This window comes from Hippoglossus stenolepis, chromosome 21, assembly GCF_022539355.2.
Source record: "Hippoglossus stenolepis isolate QCI-W04-F060 chromosome 21, HSTE1.2, whole genome shotgun sequence".
Classification (NCBI taxonomy): Eukaryota; Metazoa; Chordata; class Actinopteri; order Pleuronectiformes; family Pleuronectidae; genus Hippoglossus; species Hippoglossus stenolepis.
This window is the reverse complement of record NC_061503.1, coordinates 15,299,725-15,318,157: the sequence shown is the minus strand read 5'-3', so window position 1 is coordinate 15,318,157 and position 18,433 is coordinate 15,299,725. Positions and strand designations below refer to the sequence as shown.

At 45.1% G+C, this 18,433-nt stretch overlaps 1 protein-coding gene across 1 annotated transcript in view; it reads right to left on the bottom strand.

Moving 5' to 3' along the window:
• Positions 1 to 1,127: 1,127 nt before the first annotated feature.
• The window catches only part of lrp2b (low density lipoprotein receptor-related protein 2b), a 32,544-nt gene continuing 15,238 nt past the window's right edge, over positions 1,128 to 18,433 (bottom strand). The window contains exons 39-81 of the mRNA XM_035144888.2: positions 17,911 to 18,383; positions 17,277 to 17,724; positions 16,978 to 17,143; positions 16,731 to 16,889; positions 16,344 to 16,633; positions 15,851 to 16,054; positions 15,517 to 15,759; positions 15,064 to 15,189; positions 14,841 to 14,960; positions 14,317 to 14,448; positions 13,955 to 14,156; positions 13,553 to 13,848; positions 12,827 to 13,343; positions 12,565 to 12,720; positions 12,249 to 12,419; positions 11,940 to 12,163; positions 11,679 to 11,856; positions 11,330 to 11,526; positions 10,980 to 11,225; positions 10,484 to 10,612; positions 10,171 to 10,290; positions 9,880 to 9,996; positions 9,671 to 9,787; positions 9,252 to 9,389; positions 8,790 to 8,912; positions 7,571 to 7,699; positions 6,768 to 6,899; positions 6,404 to 6,529; positions 5,883 to 6,026; positions 5,627 to 5,792; positions 5,343 to 5,471; positions 4,831 to 5,051; positions 4,544 to 4,726; positions 4,269 to 4,388; positions 3,849 to 3,936; positions 3,688 to 3,752; positions 3,370 to 3,577; positions 3,105 to 3,174; positions 2,894 to 3,019; positions 2,705 to 2,794; positions 2,382 to 2,465; positions 2,225 to 2,278; positions 1,128 to 1,854 (exon numbers count right to left, since the gene is read on the bottom strand). Of these exons, the coding sequence (XP_035000779.2) occupies positions 1,816 to 1,854; positions 2,225 to 2,278; positions 2,382 to 2,465; positions 2,705 to 2,794; positions 2,894 to 3,019; positions 3,105 to 3,174; positions 3,370 to 3,577; positions 3,688 to 3,752; positions 3,849 to 3,936; positions 4,269 to 4,388; positions 4,544 to 4,726; positions 4,831 to 5,051; positions 5,343 to 5,471; positions 5,627 to 5,792; positions 5,883 to 6,026; positions 6,404 to 6,529; positions 6,768 to 6,899; positions 7,571 to 7,699; positions 8,790 to 8,912; positions 9,252 to 9,389; positions 9,671 to 9,787; positions 9,880 to 9,996; positions 10,171 to 10,290; positions 10,484 to 10,612; positions 10,980 to 11,225; positions 11,330 to 11,526; positions 11,679 to 11,856; positions 11,940 to 12,163; positions 12,249 to 12,419; positions 12,565 to 12,720; positions 12,827 to 13,343; positions 13,553 to 13,848; positions 13,955 to 14,156; positions 14,317 to 14,448; positions 14,841 to 14,960; positions 15,064 to 15,189; positions 15,517 to 15,759; positions 15,851 to 16,054; positions 16,344 to 16,633; positions 16,731 to 16,889; positions 16,978 to 17,143; positions 17,277 to 17,724; positions 17,911 to 18,383 (7,466 nt within the window). The 3' untranslated portion in view covers positions 1,128 to 1,815. The remainder of the gene's footprint in view (positions 1,855 to 2,224; positions 2,279 to 2,381; positions 2,466 to 2,704; positions 2,795 to 2,893; positions 3,020 to 3,104; positions 3,175 to 3,369; positions 3,578 to 3,687; positions 3,753 to 3,848; positions 3,937 to 4,268; positions 4,389 to 4,543; positions 4,727 to 4,830; positions 5,052 to 5,342; positions 5,472 to 5,626; positions 5,793 to 5,882; positions 6,027 to 6,403; positions 6,530 to 6,767; positions 6,900 to 7,570; positions 7,700 to 8,789; positions 8,913 to 9,251; positions 9,390 to 9,670; positions 9,788 to 9,879; positions 9,997 to 10,170; positions 10,291 to 10,483; positions 10,613 to 10,979; positions 11,226 to 11,329; positions 11,527 to 11,678; positions 11,857 to 11,939; positions 12,164 to 12,248; positions 12,420 to 12,564; positions 12,721 to 12,826; positions 13,344 to 13,552; positions 13,849 to 13,954; positions 14,157 to 14,316; positions 14,449 to 14,840; positions 14,961 to 15,063; positions 15,190 to 15,516; positions 15,760 to 15,850; positions 16,055 to 16,343; positions 16,634 to 16,730; positions 16,890 to 16,977; positions 17,144 to 17,276; positions 17,725 to 17,910; positions 18,384 to 18,433) is intronic.

The following is an 18,433-nucleotide window of genomic DNA, read 5'->3' as shown; positions in this document are numbered from 1 at the left end:
ATTTAGTCTCTGTCTTTTTGTTGTTGTTTTAATGTGTGTGTGTGTTCATCCTACCTGGTTTATCTGCAGTGAAGATTTTATAGTCTGTTTTTCATAAATTACACTGAAATTGCTTTATTACTGTTCACGCGTCTGTGGAAGCAAACAGTCAGGGTTGGAAAATGGTCTTAGCCAGTTGTCGAATGAAGAAAAAGTTATATCGCCACGTTATTAAATAAATAAACGTCATAAATGTCATTTCAAATATTTCCTCCTCATTCACCAAATAAAAATAACTCATCTCACCACAAATTAAAAGTCCAGGATTCTTGAAAGAAGGATTCCCAATGAACAAATGGTTTTCTGGTCATTGAGGAATCGTGTAAAATCCATTGTTGGATGACTCCTGTGATTTCTGACAGTCCCTGAACGCTGCACGGTGAGCACACATGCTGCAGGCTGCACGCCCCCTGGACCCGCCCCTCTCAAATCCATCCATCCCTCTTCACCTCCTCCCTCTGCATGTGGTGTGTGTGTGTGTGTGTGGTGTGTGTGTGTGTGTGTGTGTGTGTGTGTGTGTGTCAGGGCATGGTGAAGTGCATGTTCTGGCTGATGGTCATGAAAGGCCTTGTTGAGTGCAATAAAAACTGTGAACACAGAAACACACTGGTCACAGCTCTCTATCTGTTGTTTCCATGTCTCCGCCACTTGTTTGCTGTCCTCGTCTCTTTTCTGTTGTCTCCTGGCTGTCTGGCCTAGTTGTCCCCTCCTCAAGGGGACGGCGGATGTGTTCAGACGCAGCTTAGTCACTGTTTCAAGTGTGTCTGATTAGATGGATGATGACGAAGCCTTTGCTAAGTGGCTCAGATACAGTAGCTGCGGATCAGGGTCCTCTCAGTGGATTACACCGGTGGGATCGCGTGATGACAGATCAACTCCCCGGGATACGTGTGCACCTGCCCGACATCCCATCAGGACAGAAAGCTCGGATGTTTGTTTAATCAAATGAAGTGTTCAAGCCTCAGGAGCTTAATCTGATCCAAAGGGCACCAAATCTGGAACTTTAGAGTCAAATCTCATTACATTTACAGTCCGGTCATTATACTGTCACTCAACAGAAACACACACACAGTGATGATAGTGGCAGCTTTAATATTCAAATTAACGACAATCAAAATGTAGAAAAAGATACAAAACAAACTTAATCATAGAAACAGCATTTACAAGTTTTTGCTCACTTTATCACCTTCGCCAAGGAGGTCGTGTTTTCCTCTGCGTTTGTTTTTTTGTCAGCAGGATTACACAAAAAACACACAACTGATTTCCGTGAAATTAAGTTTTCGATGTGGAACATGACTCAAAGAAGAAGCCGTTAAATGTTGGTGCGGATCCACTACACTGCGAGATAAGGGTTTAAACATTTGTTTTGTTTCCTTTCTCAAAGAATAATTCAAAGATCTTGATGAAAAAAATCTGGCATATTTAGGGGACTGGTATTTATTTTTTTGTGCGGATCCAAATAGAAAATCAAAATCTGGATCTAGGGAATTTATTTCATGAGGGGTCTGTTGGGACTTGGCGGAGGAATAAAGGAGTCTCATATTAGTTACATTAAGATCATGGCTATGATTGGTAATTATTACACAAATAACTCCACTGAAATCAAAGTTAAGTTTGAATTTGATACAAAATAAGATTTTCTTTCACAAACAATCTTGAGTTGTTTTCCGGGTCTGTCAGAGTTTGAAATGTGTGGATTGGCAAATCGAGTTATTTCAGCAATGAGGTTTCAGTCTTGAAACGTGGTCCAGTCTAATCTCTGGTGTAGAGGTGACGTCAAACGTCGTAGTCAGGAGCGAACCCTTGTGATTGTTCCTGTTGGGAGATCACAGTGATTAACAAAAACAGCGGCGATGACGAGTATGGACCTGGTCTGTGGGTGGAGGACGAGGACGGAAAACTACAGACAATAATGAACAAGGCCTCACACATGTCCTGCACAAAACACTGGAGAAACTAAAGAGCACCTATATTAACTCTCACCTCCAGTGTATTACAGTATATTATATAACTGCCAGTGCAATGCATATTCAGGACATAGGTGGGTAGGTACTGCATCTTTCTATCTGTTCCTGATGTCCTGTCATGTTCCATAATGTACAAAACAATCCCTGAAAGCCTTGAATTGCCTCTAAGACCTTGTGACTTTCTCCTCACTCTTTGCTTATCATGGTTCTGCACTCACCGTGAACATGGGATTTCTGAAAGACACAGAACTGTCGTCTCCAGTGGATTCAAACTGCAGAGAAGAGAAGAAATGAAATATCTAATTTCAGACCTTTACTTGCATATTTTCAACATTCAGGGTACGTAATAACGTTTTGTAATGTATCCATGGTTACCTGGACACTTGAAGCTGCAGGTTGTGCAGATGTGACGACAATATCCTGTTTCTCTGAGTCATATGCTGGGTTCTCAAACGTCTCCTGAAATGGACACAAAGAAAAACGATTCATAAGAGTTTAATATAAAACTAGACGAGGATCATCAAATAAACTTTCAGGGATTTTGTCTGATAAGATTTTATATCCTCTGCATTTTCTTCATTGTGGTTTGATATCTCAGAATCAAAAGCCTTGAGTTGGTCGGAATCAAACCTGCAGGGGGAAATCAATCCTCCGCACACGGGCCTCTGAAAACATTGAATGTGTGTGAAACAACAAACCTTGCCGTCAACAGCAGGTTCGCTTGCAGTCCTCGTGGGCTCATTCACAACATGAACGTCTTCCATAAACAACGGATTTTCAATGTTCTCCTGAGGAAGGAAACACACGACTCAACAAACCTAAATATGTCCAGATAAGAAACTTCTTCTTTAGTGATGTGATAAAAGTAATAACTTATATTTATTGACCTTGTTTGTCCCACCAGGAGCGGAGGAGACCGTCGCTGCGCTGCTGGAGGCGACTTCCTCTCCAGCTTCGTACGCCGGGTTCTCAAAAGTATTCCTCTCCATGTCCAACATGGACATAGAAGGAACCTGTCGTCACAGAACAACAAGTAAATACTTAAATAGGTCATTAAAAATAAGAGTGTATCACTGTCAGTTGATGAAATGGTTTGACCTGAACGGCTGTTGAATCCATCATTGTTTCACTGTCCTCCGTTTTGGCTGCATTTGGAGTTGCACCGTTCCTGAAAATCATCAACACACAAACAGTACGTCGTTGAGCTGTAACAGAGTATTGTTACATATCATATATGTTTACATGTGTAATATATACAGCTAGTTACACTGAACTTCAGCAATTAAGTTCAGGTAAATTAGACATTTAGTTCCTGGCTGGAATAATCATCTATTGTGTCTTTTCTCTTCTGGCTCCATCTCACCTGAACTTCGCCAGAGTGGGAAAAGATGGCATACTGGGCATGGAGGGCATACTGGGCATACTGGGCATGGAGGGCATACTGGGCATACTGGGCATGGAGGGCAAGTTGCTTCGCAGGCTCTCCAGCAGGTTGGATTTCTTCCTGGCAGCGTAGACCAGAGCAACGAGCAGAAGCACAATGGCGACTGTCACACCGAGGGCTATTCCAACTGAGACAGAGGAACAAGGACAGGCTCAGTAATAACAAGATCAAGTTTAACAGTTACTAAGTGACTTAATGTGATATTTGTTGTATTTGTGGCTATAAAATCAAACCTACGTGTGGATGTGATCGCGTCGTATATGTTTGTCTGACAGTATTCTCCCCTCCAGTCTGGAGGACATCTGTCAATCAAAATACAAACAGTCACTTACAGTAACAGTGAAGTCTTAATTGTATATCTCTGGTAGAACAGATTGGGGAAAACAAAACACTCTTACTTGCAAAGAGCCTTGTTGTCATCAAAGTAGCAGGTGCCTCCATTTTGACACTGACACGGCGGCGGCATGGTGGGAGGGGGATCAAATCCTGAAAGTTTTCATATGAACAAATAATTTTAATATTTCTACTGTGGCAGAAAAGTATCATCAGGTACAGAGTGCATGATTTAAGGGGATCTATTGTCCCCTTCTGCCATCTTTCTACAGTAGCCCAGAATGGACAAACCAACCCCTGAGAGGGACTTTTGAGTTTCTACTTTTCACCTGCAGGTTGTTTTATATGGTTGGAAAGGAAGGGGTGATGATTCAGATGGCTGCAATACGCCACCTCAGCACTAGAAGCCACTAAATCCTCCACACTGAACCTTTGACCAATTTCAGAAAAGAATGACTTGTTTATTTGTTTGTTTGTTTGTTTACCAGCATCACATTCGGTGTTACTGCCGGTGAGGAGGCTGGTTCCCTCGGGGCAGGCACACGTGTAACCTCCCGGTCGCAGCAAACACAGGTGGCTGCAGGTTCCCTTACATGGATTCTTCACTGTAGAGAAAAGAAAACACAGATGGACAAATTAATAATCCAGATAAAAGAGGATTTAATCAGTGTGACATATGAACGAAAAGCACCATATGCACATTATTCTAATTCAGTGCAGTTTGTGTAAATACTGTGCTGTGGGCGAGTGTGCGGCTTACTGCCTATGGAGTTGTATCTCTGCTGCTGGTACACAGAGACCTGGGTCAGCCAGGGTCCGGCAGTGAGCAGCTTGGTCTTTGCTCCGCGGCCAAACTTGTCCTGTCGGAAGACCTCGCCTTTTTCCTGCGTGCTCCAGTAAACATGGTCCTCGAATACACTCACACTGAAAGGGTTCCTCACATCTACAAAAATAAATTTCTCCTCTTAACAGAATATGCATCACTTCCAGTCTCACTTTAACATCTCATCTCAGGCTTCTTTGACGACTTTCCTTCCTAACCCTCACCTATGTAAACAGACGTTCTACGTTCCTCCCCTGACGGCAGAACCGACTCGATGAGGCTTTCCTTGGAGTCGGACCAGTAGATTCTGTCGCCGTTCGCGAAGTCGATTGACAGGCCGGTGGGCCAACCCAGGCCGTCCGCCACCAGGACTTTCCTCTCCTGACCGTCCAGCCAACAGCACTCAATCTTGGCCTCTTCCCCGCGGTCTGCCCAGTACAACATCCTGCGGAAACACAGCAGCGATTACAGTCGGGTCTTAGATTGTCGAGAAGTAGAGGATCGTTGCAGCTAGATGCTCAGTTACGTCTGATGCAATGTAGAACTTACATGGGAGGAGAAAAATATAAAAATGGCTTTTGAAAAATCAACAAACCTTTCAAGGGATTTCTAAGAGATTAAACTAGATATGTATTATGTCGATTTGCACATATTGAGTAAAAAATGAAGTCTGTAAATTACAGCAATCTGTAAAACTGTTCCCTAAAGTCAGGAGTGGAAGCTCGGTCCGTCTTACCCCAGGCGTGGGTTGACGGCCACAGCCGATGGGTGACCTAGCTCAGTTTTCACAAGGTGCTTCCTGTAGCGTCCATCCAACATGGCCACCTCTAACCTCTTCAACCTGGAGTCTGCCCAGTACAGGTTTCTATAACGAGAACAAATACACACGTCTCTCTTAAGAAGCTGCATTTTTAAGATGTATAAACACGATGTGCACTGTACTGCAGTAACTGTGATTATAGGTTTTTAACGGAGAAACTAGGATTGAATCTACTTCAGTCATGTCAGTGCAAAACGAACCTGCCCACCCAGTCCACGGCGATGCCATCTGGTCTGGTGATGTATTTGATGCCGAGGTCGACAGCAGCAGCGATGTTGTTACCGCCGTCATCCACTGAAGGGATGTACGCTCTCCTGATGGCTCCGGCCACAGAGTCCTTACTGGCCACCGTGAAGTAAACCACACCTGAGAAAGCACGACGACGTCACCGAACAGGATTCATGATTCATCACAGGTATGTTTCAAAGCACGGGCCTGTGTGTGTGTGTGTCTCACTGAGTCCAGTGTTGTTGTGGTCCCAGTCGTAGTCCAGAGCCATGATGCGCTCTTCTTCTCGGAGGAAGTCATGGTAGGCCTCCGTCTGCAGGTTGAACCTCCGGATACGAATGTTCTCCGGTAGAAGCAGCAGGGGAGTCGCTCCTGAATGGAACAGACTATATATATATATATATATATATATATATATAGTATATATATAAGGCACAACCCACTGGTTTGTGAGCTGCTGTTTCAAAGCTTTGAGTTTGATATTTTGTGAAGCGCCATCTTGGTTTTTTGAAATCAGAAGTAACCAGTCTCCATGTATATCAGGCTTTATTGTCTATTTGACACTAACTGGGACCATAATTTACCAAATGAACATCACACATGCTGTAGTGACTTGAAACCAGAGATTTAGAACATAAACTCCTTAGGAAAATGTTAACTGACCTTATAGATGAAGTGAGAACTAAAGCCATTATCTCACAGTCTATAAACACAGCCGTCTACTTAGACTCAGTTAGCATTTTTCTCACCTTCAGCCTCGCACATGTTGCCGTTGCCCACTCTCCTGTATCCAGGCGCACACTCACAGTCGTAGCCACCTTTGGTGTTCTTACAGACCTGAGGGCACGTGCCAAACACCTCACACTCATCGATGTCTGTAAGAGGAAAGAAAACTTTTGGTCATGTTTGTCCTCCTCTGCAGATCTGACTGAGGTGGTTTCACAGTTTTGCCCAATGGATCTTTAACTGGAATAATGTTGTGTTGAGAGAAGTTTTGACAATGTGGTGCAGTCATGTGTGTGTGTGTGTGTGTGTGTGTGTGTGTGTGTGTGTGTGTGTGTGTGTGTGTGTGTGTGTGTGGGTGTGTGTGTGTGTGTGTGTGTGTGTGTGTACCCAGGCAGGTGTAGGTGCTGTCAGGGTCCACTCTGTATCCAGGTCGGCAGGAGCAGATGAAGCCGGTGCCGTTCAGGTTGGTGCACTCGTGCTGGCACAGTTTCTCCTCACAGTTTCGATCGTGGCCAAAATCTGAAGCCAGACGACACATTTAAAAACTGCTTCCGTCTGGAGACAGATTTAAGACGTGCTTACTGTGTTTACATGGACAGAATAATTCAACCGCTGAGCATAATCTAATAATCTGTTCCAAATGATTTGCTTCAGTGTGTCTTCATAAAACATCTAACAAATATATTTCTGTTGACATACAAAGTGGCATTAAAAGCAAAATGCTTCAGAAATAAACAGGATCTTGTAAATCTGAGCTTTGGATAAAAGGTTCTCACAATCACATCCATTCAAATGATCTCAAAATGCAAAGTTCATAATAATTATGATAATTAAAAGATCCTGACTCATAATTATGAGACGCTGAGTCATAATCAGGTCACAATCCAGACACAGATGAACTGAGGAGTAAAATGCAAAATGCAATTTATTTTTCTTTTGAGTGCAACACGTTTCCATACAAATCTTTTTCTTGCCATTAAACAAACACATTACTTTGTTTTTGGTGAATGCAACGTGCGTTTGTGATCTTGAAATTAGATCCAATCACATTTTTCTATTGTTAAATGCAGTAATCTATCATTTTGAATGATAAGGGAATATCTGTATCTGATTCGTGTTCTTTCAGCAATATTTAGAGTTAGAGGTTAAATACACAATATTGAATTTGTTTTTGTTGTTGCTCTACTTACTGCAGCCCAGCTCATCAGTGCGGTCGCCACAGTTGTCGCTGTGGTCACATACATACTGCAGAGCCACACAGTTTCCATTGGTGCATTTAAACTCTTCCAGCGTGCAGGGGGCGCGCGTGGGCTCCCGGCCTGAACACAATTAGAAGGAGTCATCAACACAAATATGCAGGAAGGGTTGAGTGGGTATAATGTGGAAACACTATTCTAAGACTGAATTAAGAGTTTCGCTCTTCCACCCCCAACTCTCAAATAAACAATAAAAGAGAAAGTGTGAATGACAACGACCTGAAGTCGGCGTCTCCACTCTGTCTTTACTGTCTCCTGCTTAGAAAACAAATGGATTTGAATGTCCACCTCTGCTCTGAATTTACCTATATAATCTCCTCTCAAAATAATTTGCTGATTGATGTTTTAAGCTGATTGTGTAACAACAGACTATTTCCTCCTCCCTCGTATGCGTCAGGATTTGTGTCCTGTGCCGACACTGATGCCATTTTGGAATTTCCCCCTGTCACTGTCCCTCAGTGAGGCTTTAGCGTTGTTCTGACTAATCCCCGGTGAGCCCAGAAACTGATGATTACCGGAGCACGTGTTGTATCTCAATTTATTACAAATCTGATTATGTTCTGTTTGAAAAGGAAGAAAACATAAACACAAAACCTAATCTAATGTAAACAGTGGCACATTGTACTATTGTGTGTGTGTGTGTGTGTGTGTGTGTGTGTGTGTGTGTGTGTGTGTGTGTGTTTGTTTGTTTCTGCTTCTTTCCTTTAGTTGTAGTTTGTCTTCTACTTCTTTTCCTGTACACAAGACCTACTTTATGTTTTGGTTTGTTTGCTTTGTTAAGCCGTGCATTAGTATCCACTCACCTCTTAAAGTTTACTGAGAGCTGCTGAGACCCGGATAGGTATGTTCTATGTTCTAATATGTTTGTCTAGTAAAGTTGATTCTGATAAGTTTCAGGACTTGAAAAGTGAACATATTTGTTAAGCTGTTTAATTTGGAAACAGCTAATGTGCTTTTTGACATGACGACCTTTGAACGCCTCAGTGATAAAGTCTTTGAAACAGCAAAACAGTGTTTTGAAAAACTTTTTCATGAGTTCTGCTCCGTATTTAGAAAATTCATTTGATGAATGAAGATTTACTGGCACAGGAGCAACATCACTATTAGAACAGTCCTGACTACAGATTGTGATGAGTGTGTGAGGGAGTCGTACAGATTTCTTCACTCTCGTCGCTGCCGTCTCCGCAGTCGTCCTTCTGGTTGCACAGCCGGCCAGAGTAGATACAATAGCCGTTGGCACAGCGGAACCTGGACGGCATCTCACAGGTGATGTTCACTGGTCGGACAAACACAATTCTGAGTTGAGACTAATCTCTGAGGGGATAGAATTTAATATGACATTAATTGTCCTTTTCACAACATCTTAGTTGAGTTAATTATAAAGATGATTTAATGGGGGAAGCAGTTACAAAGCTGAAGAAAGACAAAACCTGTTTGAATTTACTTGTCTATAAATCCTCTTAATATTTTCTCTATCCTCATATTAAATTAGTTAGGATTATGGTTGGAACTGTATTGTGGTTGAATGGATCAATGATGATGAAATACAAAAATAATACAAATACAAACTTTCCACAGGACTTTGATGTATAAAGTTAAACAAACTGAATCTCACAGCACAAACTCAGCTGTTCGTCCGAGCGGTCCCCGCAGTCGTCGATGCCGTCACACACCCAGCCCTGGTTCACACACAGACTGTTGGCACACTGGAACTGGCTCAGGGGACACCAACGGCCCCCTGGGTAACGAGTAGCTGTCGGGTTGGGGGAAATGTGGTTAATTACTTAAGTCAACTTTTTCTTCAGTGACTTGTTTAACAAACTGTGAATTTGGTTTCAGGTTGACATCTAGATAAGATGACCAGGTAATACTGTTTGCTTTCTAGCTGCTTGTGCTCTACTTCAGCACATATTAGACATCATGCAAGATTTTCCCCTTAAACAATTCAAGACTCTGGACATGTGGACATGCACAGAAGCTCATTAGAAGAGCACTATAATGCTGCGGCCATTAGTTTCCATGTTGTTTACTCACGACAGCTGGTCTCATCCGACAGGTCCTGACAGTCAGCCCGGCCATCGCACTGCAGCACAGCAGGGACACAGTGACCCGAGTCACACTGGAATAAACCTGGACGACAGGTCTGCAGGTCTGGAAGAGAGCCAGGACGTTAACATAGGTGTGTGTGTGTGCGTGTTGTTTATGACAACACACTGTTTATTTGTGTGCTGCATCCCACTCACCACAGTCCCGTTCGTCCGAGTTGTCCCCGCAGTCGTTGTCATGGTCACACACCCAGTTTCCAGGGATGCACTGTGCGTCGTCACATCGGAACTCGCTTTCAGAGCAGGGCCTTGGCTCTGTAGATAGTCACAGAGACACATGTGTCTTCAGTGTGTGATCAGGATGTGGTGTTTACAACCCCACCACACACACACACACACAAAGAAAACCTGATGAAAATAGTTTTGTAACTCAGGTGGACTTCTGTGTTTGTTAGCATCGAGGTGTTAGGATGAAAATGTCACACTCACGGCAGTTCCTCTCGTCTGAGCCGTCACCACAGTCATTGCTGCCATCGCACTGCCAGCGGATGGGAACACAGCGGTGGTTGTCACACCGGAAATCTCCCAGAGGATCACAGGTCACCTCCTCTGTTAGAGAGACAAGGTCAGAAAGGTTTCGTCCATTTGTTTCAGGAGCTTCAGGATCAGTGTTTTCTGTGAGGGAGAGGACTTTGGGCTTTTTAACTATATAACACACAAGAGGAAAGTAAAACTGAAAAAGCATCGTATGTCTCCTGTAGTGCAGTCTTTGTCACAACATAACAAATCTGCCACCACTGACCGCAGCCCTGCTCATCGCTGTTATCGATGCAGTCGTTGGTGCCGTCGCAGCGGGCCCACTGAGGAATGCAGCGGTAGTTTGTCTTGCAGGAGAACTCAGTGTCTGGGTCACACTTGTAGTCTGGACCCCCTGAGTGGAGGAACAGACGCAGAGACGTGAGGACAGAGGTGCGACTGGTGAGTCAGACACAGAAGATGACGGACAAAACAAAATGTTACAAAAACATAGGAGCTGGGGATTTATGAGGAAGAGCAAGAGAAGACAATGAGCCGAAGGAAGAAGGATGAGAGTGGATAAGATAAATAGCTTCTCCCACTACAGTTTAGAAAAGACTAAAAGTAAGTTTCCTAGAGTTTACAAAGATGATGTATCATTGAAAAACAGATAAATCTAAACTGCCTGTTCAGTGCCATCGGACATCACTCCTCACTCCAAGCTCAAGTGGAATCACCATGTTAAATGGGCATTAATGGCCGACCCCTAGCACCCCACTTACTGCAGGTTTCGTACGGTTCATCAGATCCGTCTCCGCAGTCGTCCTGGGCGTCGCACACGTAGCTCGACGGCAGGCAGCGCCCGTTGGCACACTGGAACTGTCCCGGTCCACAGGTTTTCTGGGCACAAGTCTCTGCATCCTCGTCGCTGCCGTCCGAACAGTCATCGACTCCATCACAATGCCAGGACACGGGGATGCACTTCTTGTTTTTACACTGGAACTGGTTTTCCTGGCACCGGTGGTCACCTACAGAGAAAGACCGAAGCTTCACTAGTGTTGATGGCTTCTCCTCACAAGGCCAACGCATTATATACTTTGAATTTTGAGGTCTGCGTGAATCATTATCTTACTGCAGAGAGCAGCATCCTCGTCTGAGCTGTCGGGGCAGTCCGAGTGGCCGTCGCAGATGAAGCCGGGGTAGGTGCAGTTACCGTCTTGACACTGGAATTGGCCAATAGGGCAGAGACGGGGGGTGCAGGTCTGAGGTTCATCTGAGCCATCACCACAATCAGACTGGCTGTCGCACTTCCACCATATGGGCACACACCTGAAAACAACAAAAGCAGGTAAGTTTATACATAATAAGCAACAATGAGCAACTTTTTAAATTTCCCTTCTACTACTGCGACCGATATTTGCATCTTAAAATTAACCCTTTTGTGTTTGCGCATTTATATTAACATCTATATCATAGTTCACCTCTCATTGTCTCCGCAGCGGAACTGGGTGCTGCTGCAGTCAGCGACACACAGGATCGTGAAGCCCACCGAGAGGCCGATGAAGTGATCGGGACACTGGCAGGTAGCTTGTTGCCCACCGGGTGCGATCAGACACAGATGACTGCAGGTCAGGTGATGGGAGGAGCAGGGGTTTTCACCTTGGAAGTAAAATAATTAAAAATAAAGTCACCACCAATAAAAACTTTAGGAATATAAACATGCACAGTTGTAATTGTCATACTTCGAGGCTGCCTGTAGGGGTGGTAGACATGAATGTCATAGGGTCGATGTGTGTTGTTCCCCATGACTGTGCGCTGCTCGCCGGTGTACTTGTGGGCCTTCTCCACCGTGTGTGTGTTCCGGTCAGTCCAGTAGACCCAGTCCTCAAACAGGGAAACGGCAAAGACATGAGGAAGAGTACCGCCAAAGGCCCGGTGTCGGTTCTGGCCGTCCATATCTGCAAAGCTGAAGGTGGACACAGTGAGTGGTTGGTGCACGGTGGAGAGATTCAGGCTCCAGAAATTCAGATCTATATTCAACATGGACTCACTCCAGGAAGTTAAGGTGTGAATCAGCAAAGAAGATCTTGTTGGTGGTGTAGTCGATGGTCAGCGCATTGGGCCACACCAGCTTGGTTGTGATGATGGCGCTGATGTTGCTTCCGTCCATGCCGACTCTGCCGATATAAGCTGTGTCACCCCAATCGGTCCAGTACAGCCATCTGAGAAACAAAAGCCATGATATTTACTGTGCCTCCCTGGATCAGCATGGACAATGTGGGATTATGTAGTATGACGACAAGAAGTTTACTATATTAAAGATTAACTCTAAAAATCTAAAGAGAGTGTGAATGTGTGTGTTCGTACCCATGTTTAGGGTTGACGGCTACAGCACGAGGTCGGCTGATCATGTAAGTGGAATTTCCATCCGTGAACTCCCCTTCAAGCAGCCTCTTACGGTAACGCCCATCCAGCTCCATTACATGAACTGAGCCATAATAACCATCCACCCAGTACAACTTCCTGCAGCAGACAGAGAACGTTTCCATCAACATCCCTGTAGCATTGTTTCAGTCATTGTAAACAACAAGAACATCTTTAACAATTAAGTTTCTCCCACTTCACACACCTGCCCACCCAGTCCAGCGCGAGGCCTTCGGCTCCTGTAACGTCGTCTTCCATCACTGTCTCCCTGTCGGTCCCGTCAAAGCGCATCCTCTCAATCTTTCCTGCCCCTGCATCCAGCCAATAAAGCCTTTTCTCATAGTGATCGAAATCTAATGCCACCGCATTCGACAGCCCCTGCAGGACTATACTCAGTTGTGACCCATCCGTGGTCATATTGCGGATGTAGTAGCGATTACTGTACAACAGGTACGGGGCAACGCCGCTGTTCTGGCGACAGGTGCGACCATCTGCCTCTCGGATGTACCCTGGGGCACATTTGCAGTGGTACGAGCCAACAGAGTTCTCACAGATCTGGCTGCAGACGGCCGGTGTGGTTAGACACTCGTTGAGGTCCTCGCAAGCTTTGCCGTCTGGCATGAGTTGGTAGCCCGGGTTGCAAGAGCAGAAGTAACCGGTGAGGGTGTCGGTGCAGACCTGGGCACACTGGTGGACTGAAGGGTTTCTGCACTCGTTGACTCCTGAAAAGAACGAAGAAAGAAGTGCAGATTGATACAGATACATGACTAATGGAAGTAAGAGTGTACAAGATTATCCCAGATTTAAACTATCCTATACAAGTCAAAAACCTATTCTGGTTTAGAAAGAAACCCGTTTATTTTTTAGAGATGTTGTTCTTCCACTACACTCCCATTAATTTACATCACTAATAACTTTCTATCTCTCTCACCACAGCCTTTTTCGTCGCTGTTGTCCTGGCAGTCCTTCTGTCCATTGCACACCTTGTTGTTGTCGATACACTCGCCTGACTTGCACATGTAGTGTTGGGGAGCACAGGTGGGCTGTGGCGTGATGCACAAGCTGTCCTCTTCATCGGAGCCATCCGTACAGTCGCTCTCGCCATCGCAGGTGAAGGAGGCGGAGATGCATGCTCCGTTGCCACAGGTGAACTGATTGGTCTTGCATGTTTCGTAAGTACAGCCCAACTCATCGCTACCGTCCCCGCAGTCGTTCACACGGTCACAACTGAAGAGGAGGAGAAATTCACTCAGTGACAAGAGAATTAGTTCCCAGACCAGTAAAGTAATCTTTTATCTATGATTTCATCAATTCACACACAATTCCTACTTACTGGAAGGGAAAAAAGATGCAAAGTCCATTGGAGCAGGCAAACTCGTTCATATGGCAGGTCCGATTGGGGCAGTTCTGGAGCTCATCAGCCGCATCGGCGCAATCTTTCTCCCCATCACACAGAAAGCTTAAGGGCACACAGCGTGGGTGGCCGGGGTGCCAGGTTGGGCAGGTGAACTGGTCGGAACTGCAGGTACGTTGTCCTGTAGGGGACAGAGAGAGAGAATGAGAAGGGTCTTTGGGGAATAGAGGATTTATATGCGTTAAACCCTAACCCACATTTAAAAAACTCAAATGATTTACTCAAATTTCTAACCTAGCTTCTTACAAATCAAACAAATAATGGTCTAAATTCGATCTCACCACATTGTAGTTCAAAAGCCTCATCACTGTTGTCCCAACAGTCACTGTTGCCATCACAGACCATTGACTGGGGGATGCAGTTTCCATCGGTACAAGTGAACTGGCCGGGGCTGCATGTCATGATCTGGCCCTCTGCACAGGAGCAGACAAACAGGCAATTTTCAAGAGGCATTAAGTGATCGACTCTAATCATAGAATATTCACATTGCAACAAAAAGCTGGTACATATAACGGTAATCACTGTTTGATTCCTGCATTTAAAATTCTGTAAAACACAGTTAAATACTTTTGATTTAGCTTGATATGTTTATTGTATGTTCTTGAAATATTGAGCACTAAACATCAGATTAAATATGGATACATAGCTGCTATTAAATACTTTGTACAACCTACTTCGTACATATACAAAAAACATAATAGAAATAAGAAAATAAAACTAATAGTGACAAGAGAGACAAAGGCAAATGATTCCTGTCAAACTACCAAGACTGAGAATATGTTCTTTGAATGAATTTTGAACTCACCACAACCTGGAGGTTCATCTGTCCCATCAACGCAGTCTCTGGTAAAGTCACACACCCAAGACTGAGGGATACACTTCCCTCCATCGCAGCGGAACTGGTCAGGAGAGCATGTGCGACCCGCTGTAGTAGAGCAACACACGCGTGCAGTTTCGTCGATTTAGACTCAGTTGGTAAATCACGAGCTTCTCATGGCAGCAAAACAAATCCTGGGTGTTCAGCTTACCACAGAACAGAGGATTCTCATCGCTGTTGTCTCCACAGTCATTGTAGCTGTCACACAGACTTCCAGGGTAAATGCAGATGTTGGTTAAGTCACACTTCACCTGACCAGCAGGACACGTTCTGTCAGCTGAGGAGGGCCGGGGAGGACAACAGGGTCCGGGTCAGATATATAGATACGGTATATATGCCTCTTATATTGTAACATAGAGTCACAGGTGGAAGGTGCCAAGTGCAGCCATAATATTCAAATATCTGCTTTTGAGAAATGCTTTGCTTCAACTCAAGTTACTGAGGAAAGGTAGCTGGTTATTCATGCATGAGGTGGCTTCAAATCAGAATGACTTAAAAATATGTATTCCAATCTTGCTGTTATAACAGAAAATATCTAAAATTCTACTATAACTGATTCCTCAGTGAATGAATCAATCCCTTGATCGGTCTAATCATGACTCACGGCAGTTGATTTCGTCAGAGGTGGCATTGTCCCTGCAGTCGTTGTGGCCGTCACAGACAAATGCTGCGCTGATGCAGCGTCCATTGCCACAGGTGAACTCGGTGGTGGGGTTACATGTGGGGAAAGGGCAGCCCCTCTCATCACTGTTGTCCCCGCAGTCATCTGTGTAGTCGCAGGCGTAGCTGAGCAGCAGACAGCGGCCATTGTCGCAGGTGAAGTCCATTGCTGAGCAGGTGTGGAAAGCTGCACAGGAGGAACGACAGACAAGCTACATCTATCCGTCCAATCAACGCTGCTTATGCTGTTCAAAGTTAGATCAAACTTCCTTTCTTACCACACACTCTCTGCAACTCGTCCGAGTTATCGTGGCAGTCGTTGTAGCCGTCGCACTTCCATCGAGATGAGATGCAGTCACCGTTGAGGCAGGTGAACTGCTCTGGCTGACAGCGTTTCCCCGTGTCTTTGATACAGTCTTTGCCGTTGTTGGCGAGGTACCAATTTCCCTGATGAGGACACTGGCACTCTGGACCCAGTGGACCTGCAGGAGAGGTGAGGGAATTTAATAATTCAGGAGAAATTCATGGAACATAGATAGCTTTATATTTTGTAGACCTTTATGTGTCTTTTTATTGTTTGGGATGGTCAGAGTTCTCTACAGTCACTGAAGTCTGAAAACGTATTTATGCTGCTTTTATGTATGTATTTCAAACGATTTAACCATATTTCCATGCATCCTTACATTGAACGCAGAGTAGGAACAGAAGGCTTTATGTATATTAAAGTGAGCGATATGTTCCTGGTTTCCTACCACCCAGGTTGTCTCTTACCAGGAACACAGACATGACTGCAGCCTCCGTTGAACTGCTGACAGGAGCTGGAGCAGCTCTCCTGCTTGGATGCAGCATAAACATGGATGTCGTTTGGCCGGTACTGCAGGTCCTGGGCCAGCACTGTAAAGCCAGAGCCATCGTCCTTTCCAGCCCTGAAGACGCCTCTCTCAGTCCAGTCAGTCCAGAAAATGTCCTGCTGGAAGACAGTCATGGCGTACGGGTACTGGACCCCCTGCATGATCACTTGTCGGTTCTCTCCAGTCAGAGTAGACCGCTCAATTTTGTCTCTGTGGGAAGGACAAAGGGAGGAAAGAAGTTGCCAAAGATAAATCTGAGCTGTATGGATTCTGCTGCAGCAAAGTATTAATAAAAGACTGGACATACAATGAAGAGTCAGCCCAGTAGAGCATCCTTTCTTTGTAATCCAGAGACAGGCCATTGGGTGTAGTCAGGCTGGTGTTGATGATATCGGTACGGAAGTTTCCACCCAGTGTGGCCCTCTCGATCTTCGCTGGGACGCCCCAGTCAGTCCAGTAGAGGTAACTAGGCAGAAAGAGAGCCCATACTTTAATGATGCTAACTAACCAGTCTGTGGATAATTGCATGTGATATAATGATCGGTTGCTTTTACCCATAGCAGGGGTCGACAACGATGCCTCTGGGACGATTTGCATGGGCGATGATGGAGCGGTTCATCCCGTCCACCCCAATGGACTGGACATTACGTGTATAGTAGTCAGTAAAGTAGAGACGCTTGTTGACCCAGTCATAGGCCAGTCCCTCTGGATCATCCAAATCTGTGCAATATAACACAGAGGTGAGGATACAGTAATAATTAGAGACACAAAGAAAAGAAATGTGGATCTAAAACAAACTGTGTGAGAGAGGAAACCGAAGAGAACAATGTGTGACAAGCAATGCTGAACTCACCTGTAGCTATATAGACAGGAGGGCTGGTGATGGATGTTGTAGTGATGTAGCCAATCCTGCTTCGCCCAATCCCCATATACTGGGTGAAGAAAATCCGCCTCTCCTTGAAGTCATAATCCAGCGCCATCGTGTTGTAGCCTGAGTTCACCACTGGATAGGGAGTGCTGTGGTCCGCAGGGTCTAACCTCAGGCTATTCAGTGTGTAGTCTGTGGTGAAAATGAGAAACTCATCCAGACCATAACCACATGTTACTCCGTTAGTAAGGAGCGACCCATGCGCGCAGCCACATTTTGGTTTCTCCTGGCCTGGGATGGCGAAGCAGAGCTGCTGGCAGCGTCCATTATCTTCTTGACATGGGTTAAAACCGACCTGGTTGGCCGATGTGGGCTGGACATGAGCATCAAATATGGCGACGTCCATCAGCCCATCAAGACTGTCTCGTATGACCTGGTTAATAATAATGTTATTTATTCAGTAACACAGGAATAGAACATTAACAACAATATTGTTAATTTGTCCTGAATTGACTCTTAATGCTGTCAGTGTGTCGCTCTTGTTATATCCTACTTCATTACTTTTTAGATATGGACACAACTGATACAGCACTTTTTTTTAGGCTAATTTGAGTCTTACCTCCGGCTGGTCGGTATTGGCTGGGTCCTTACTGGCCTGGAAGAGCTTCCCCAGCTTCTTATCCACCCACAGCATGTAGTTTCCAAATATAGCTAGGCCTGTGGGAGATGGATAACGACTCCCGTACCTGACAATCTGCCTCTGTGTCCCGTCTGTGGCCATGCGGGAGATCATATCAAGAACATCATCCGTCCAATAGAGGAAGTCGCTCGTGTAATCAATGGTGAGGCCGCGAGGCGAAGCCAGGCTCTCTGATGCCAGCACCGTGCGGTTGGTGCCATCCAGCAGAGCTCGCTCAATTTTAGGTGTTTGGCCGCCATCTGTCCAGAAGAGGTAGCGGAGCTTGGGGCTGACGGCCAGGTCACGGGGTTGATCCTGGGAGGACTTGAGAAGAATCTTTCTGTAGGTGGTGTTGATGGCAAGTACTTCCAGGAATGTCTCGCTGTCAAAGGCGTTGGTGAAGTATAGGTTACCTGAAGAAGTGAAAGACCAAGAGGGAATGAAGAGAAGAGAAGCAAGCAGC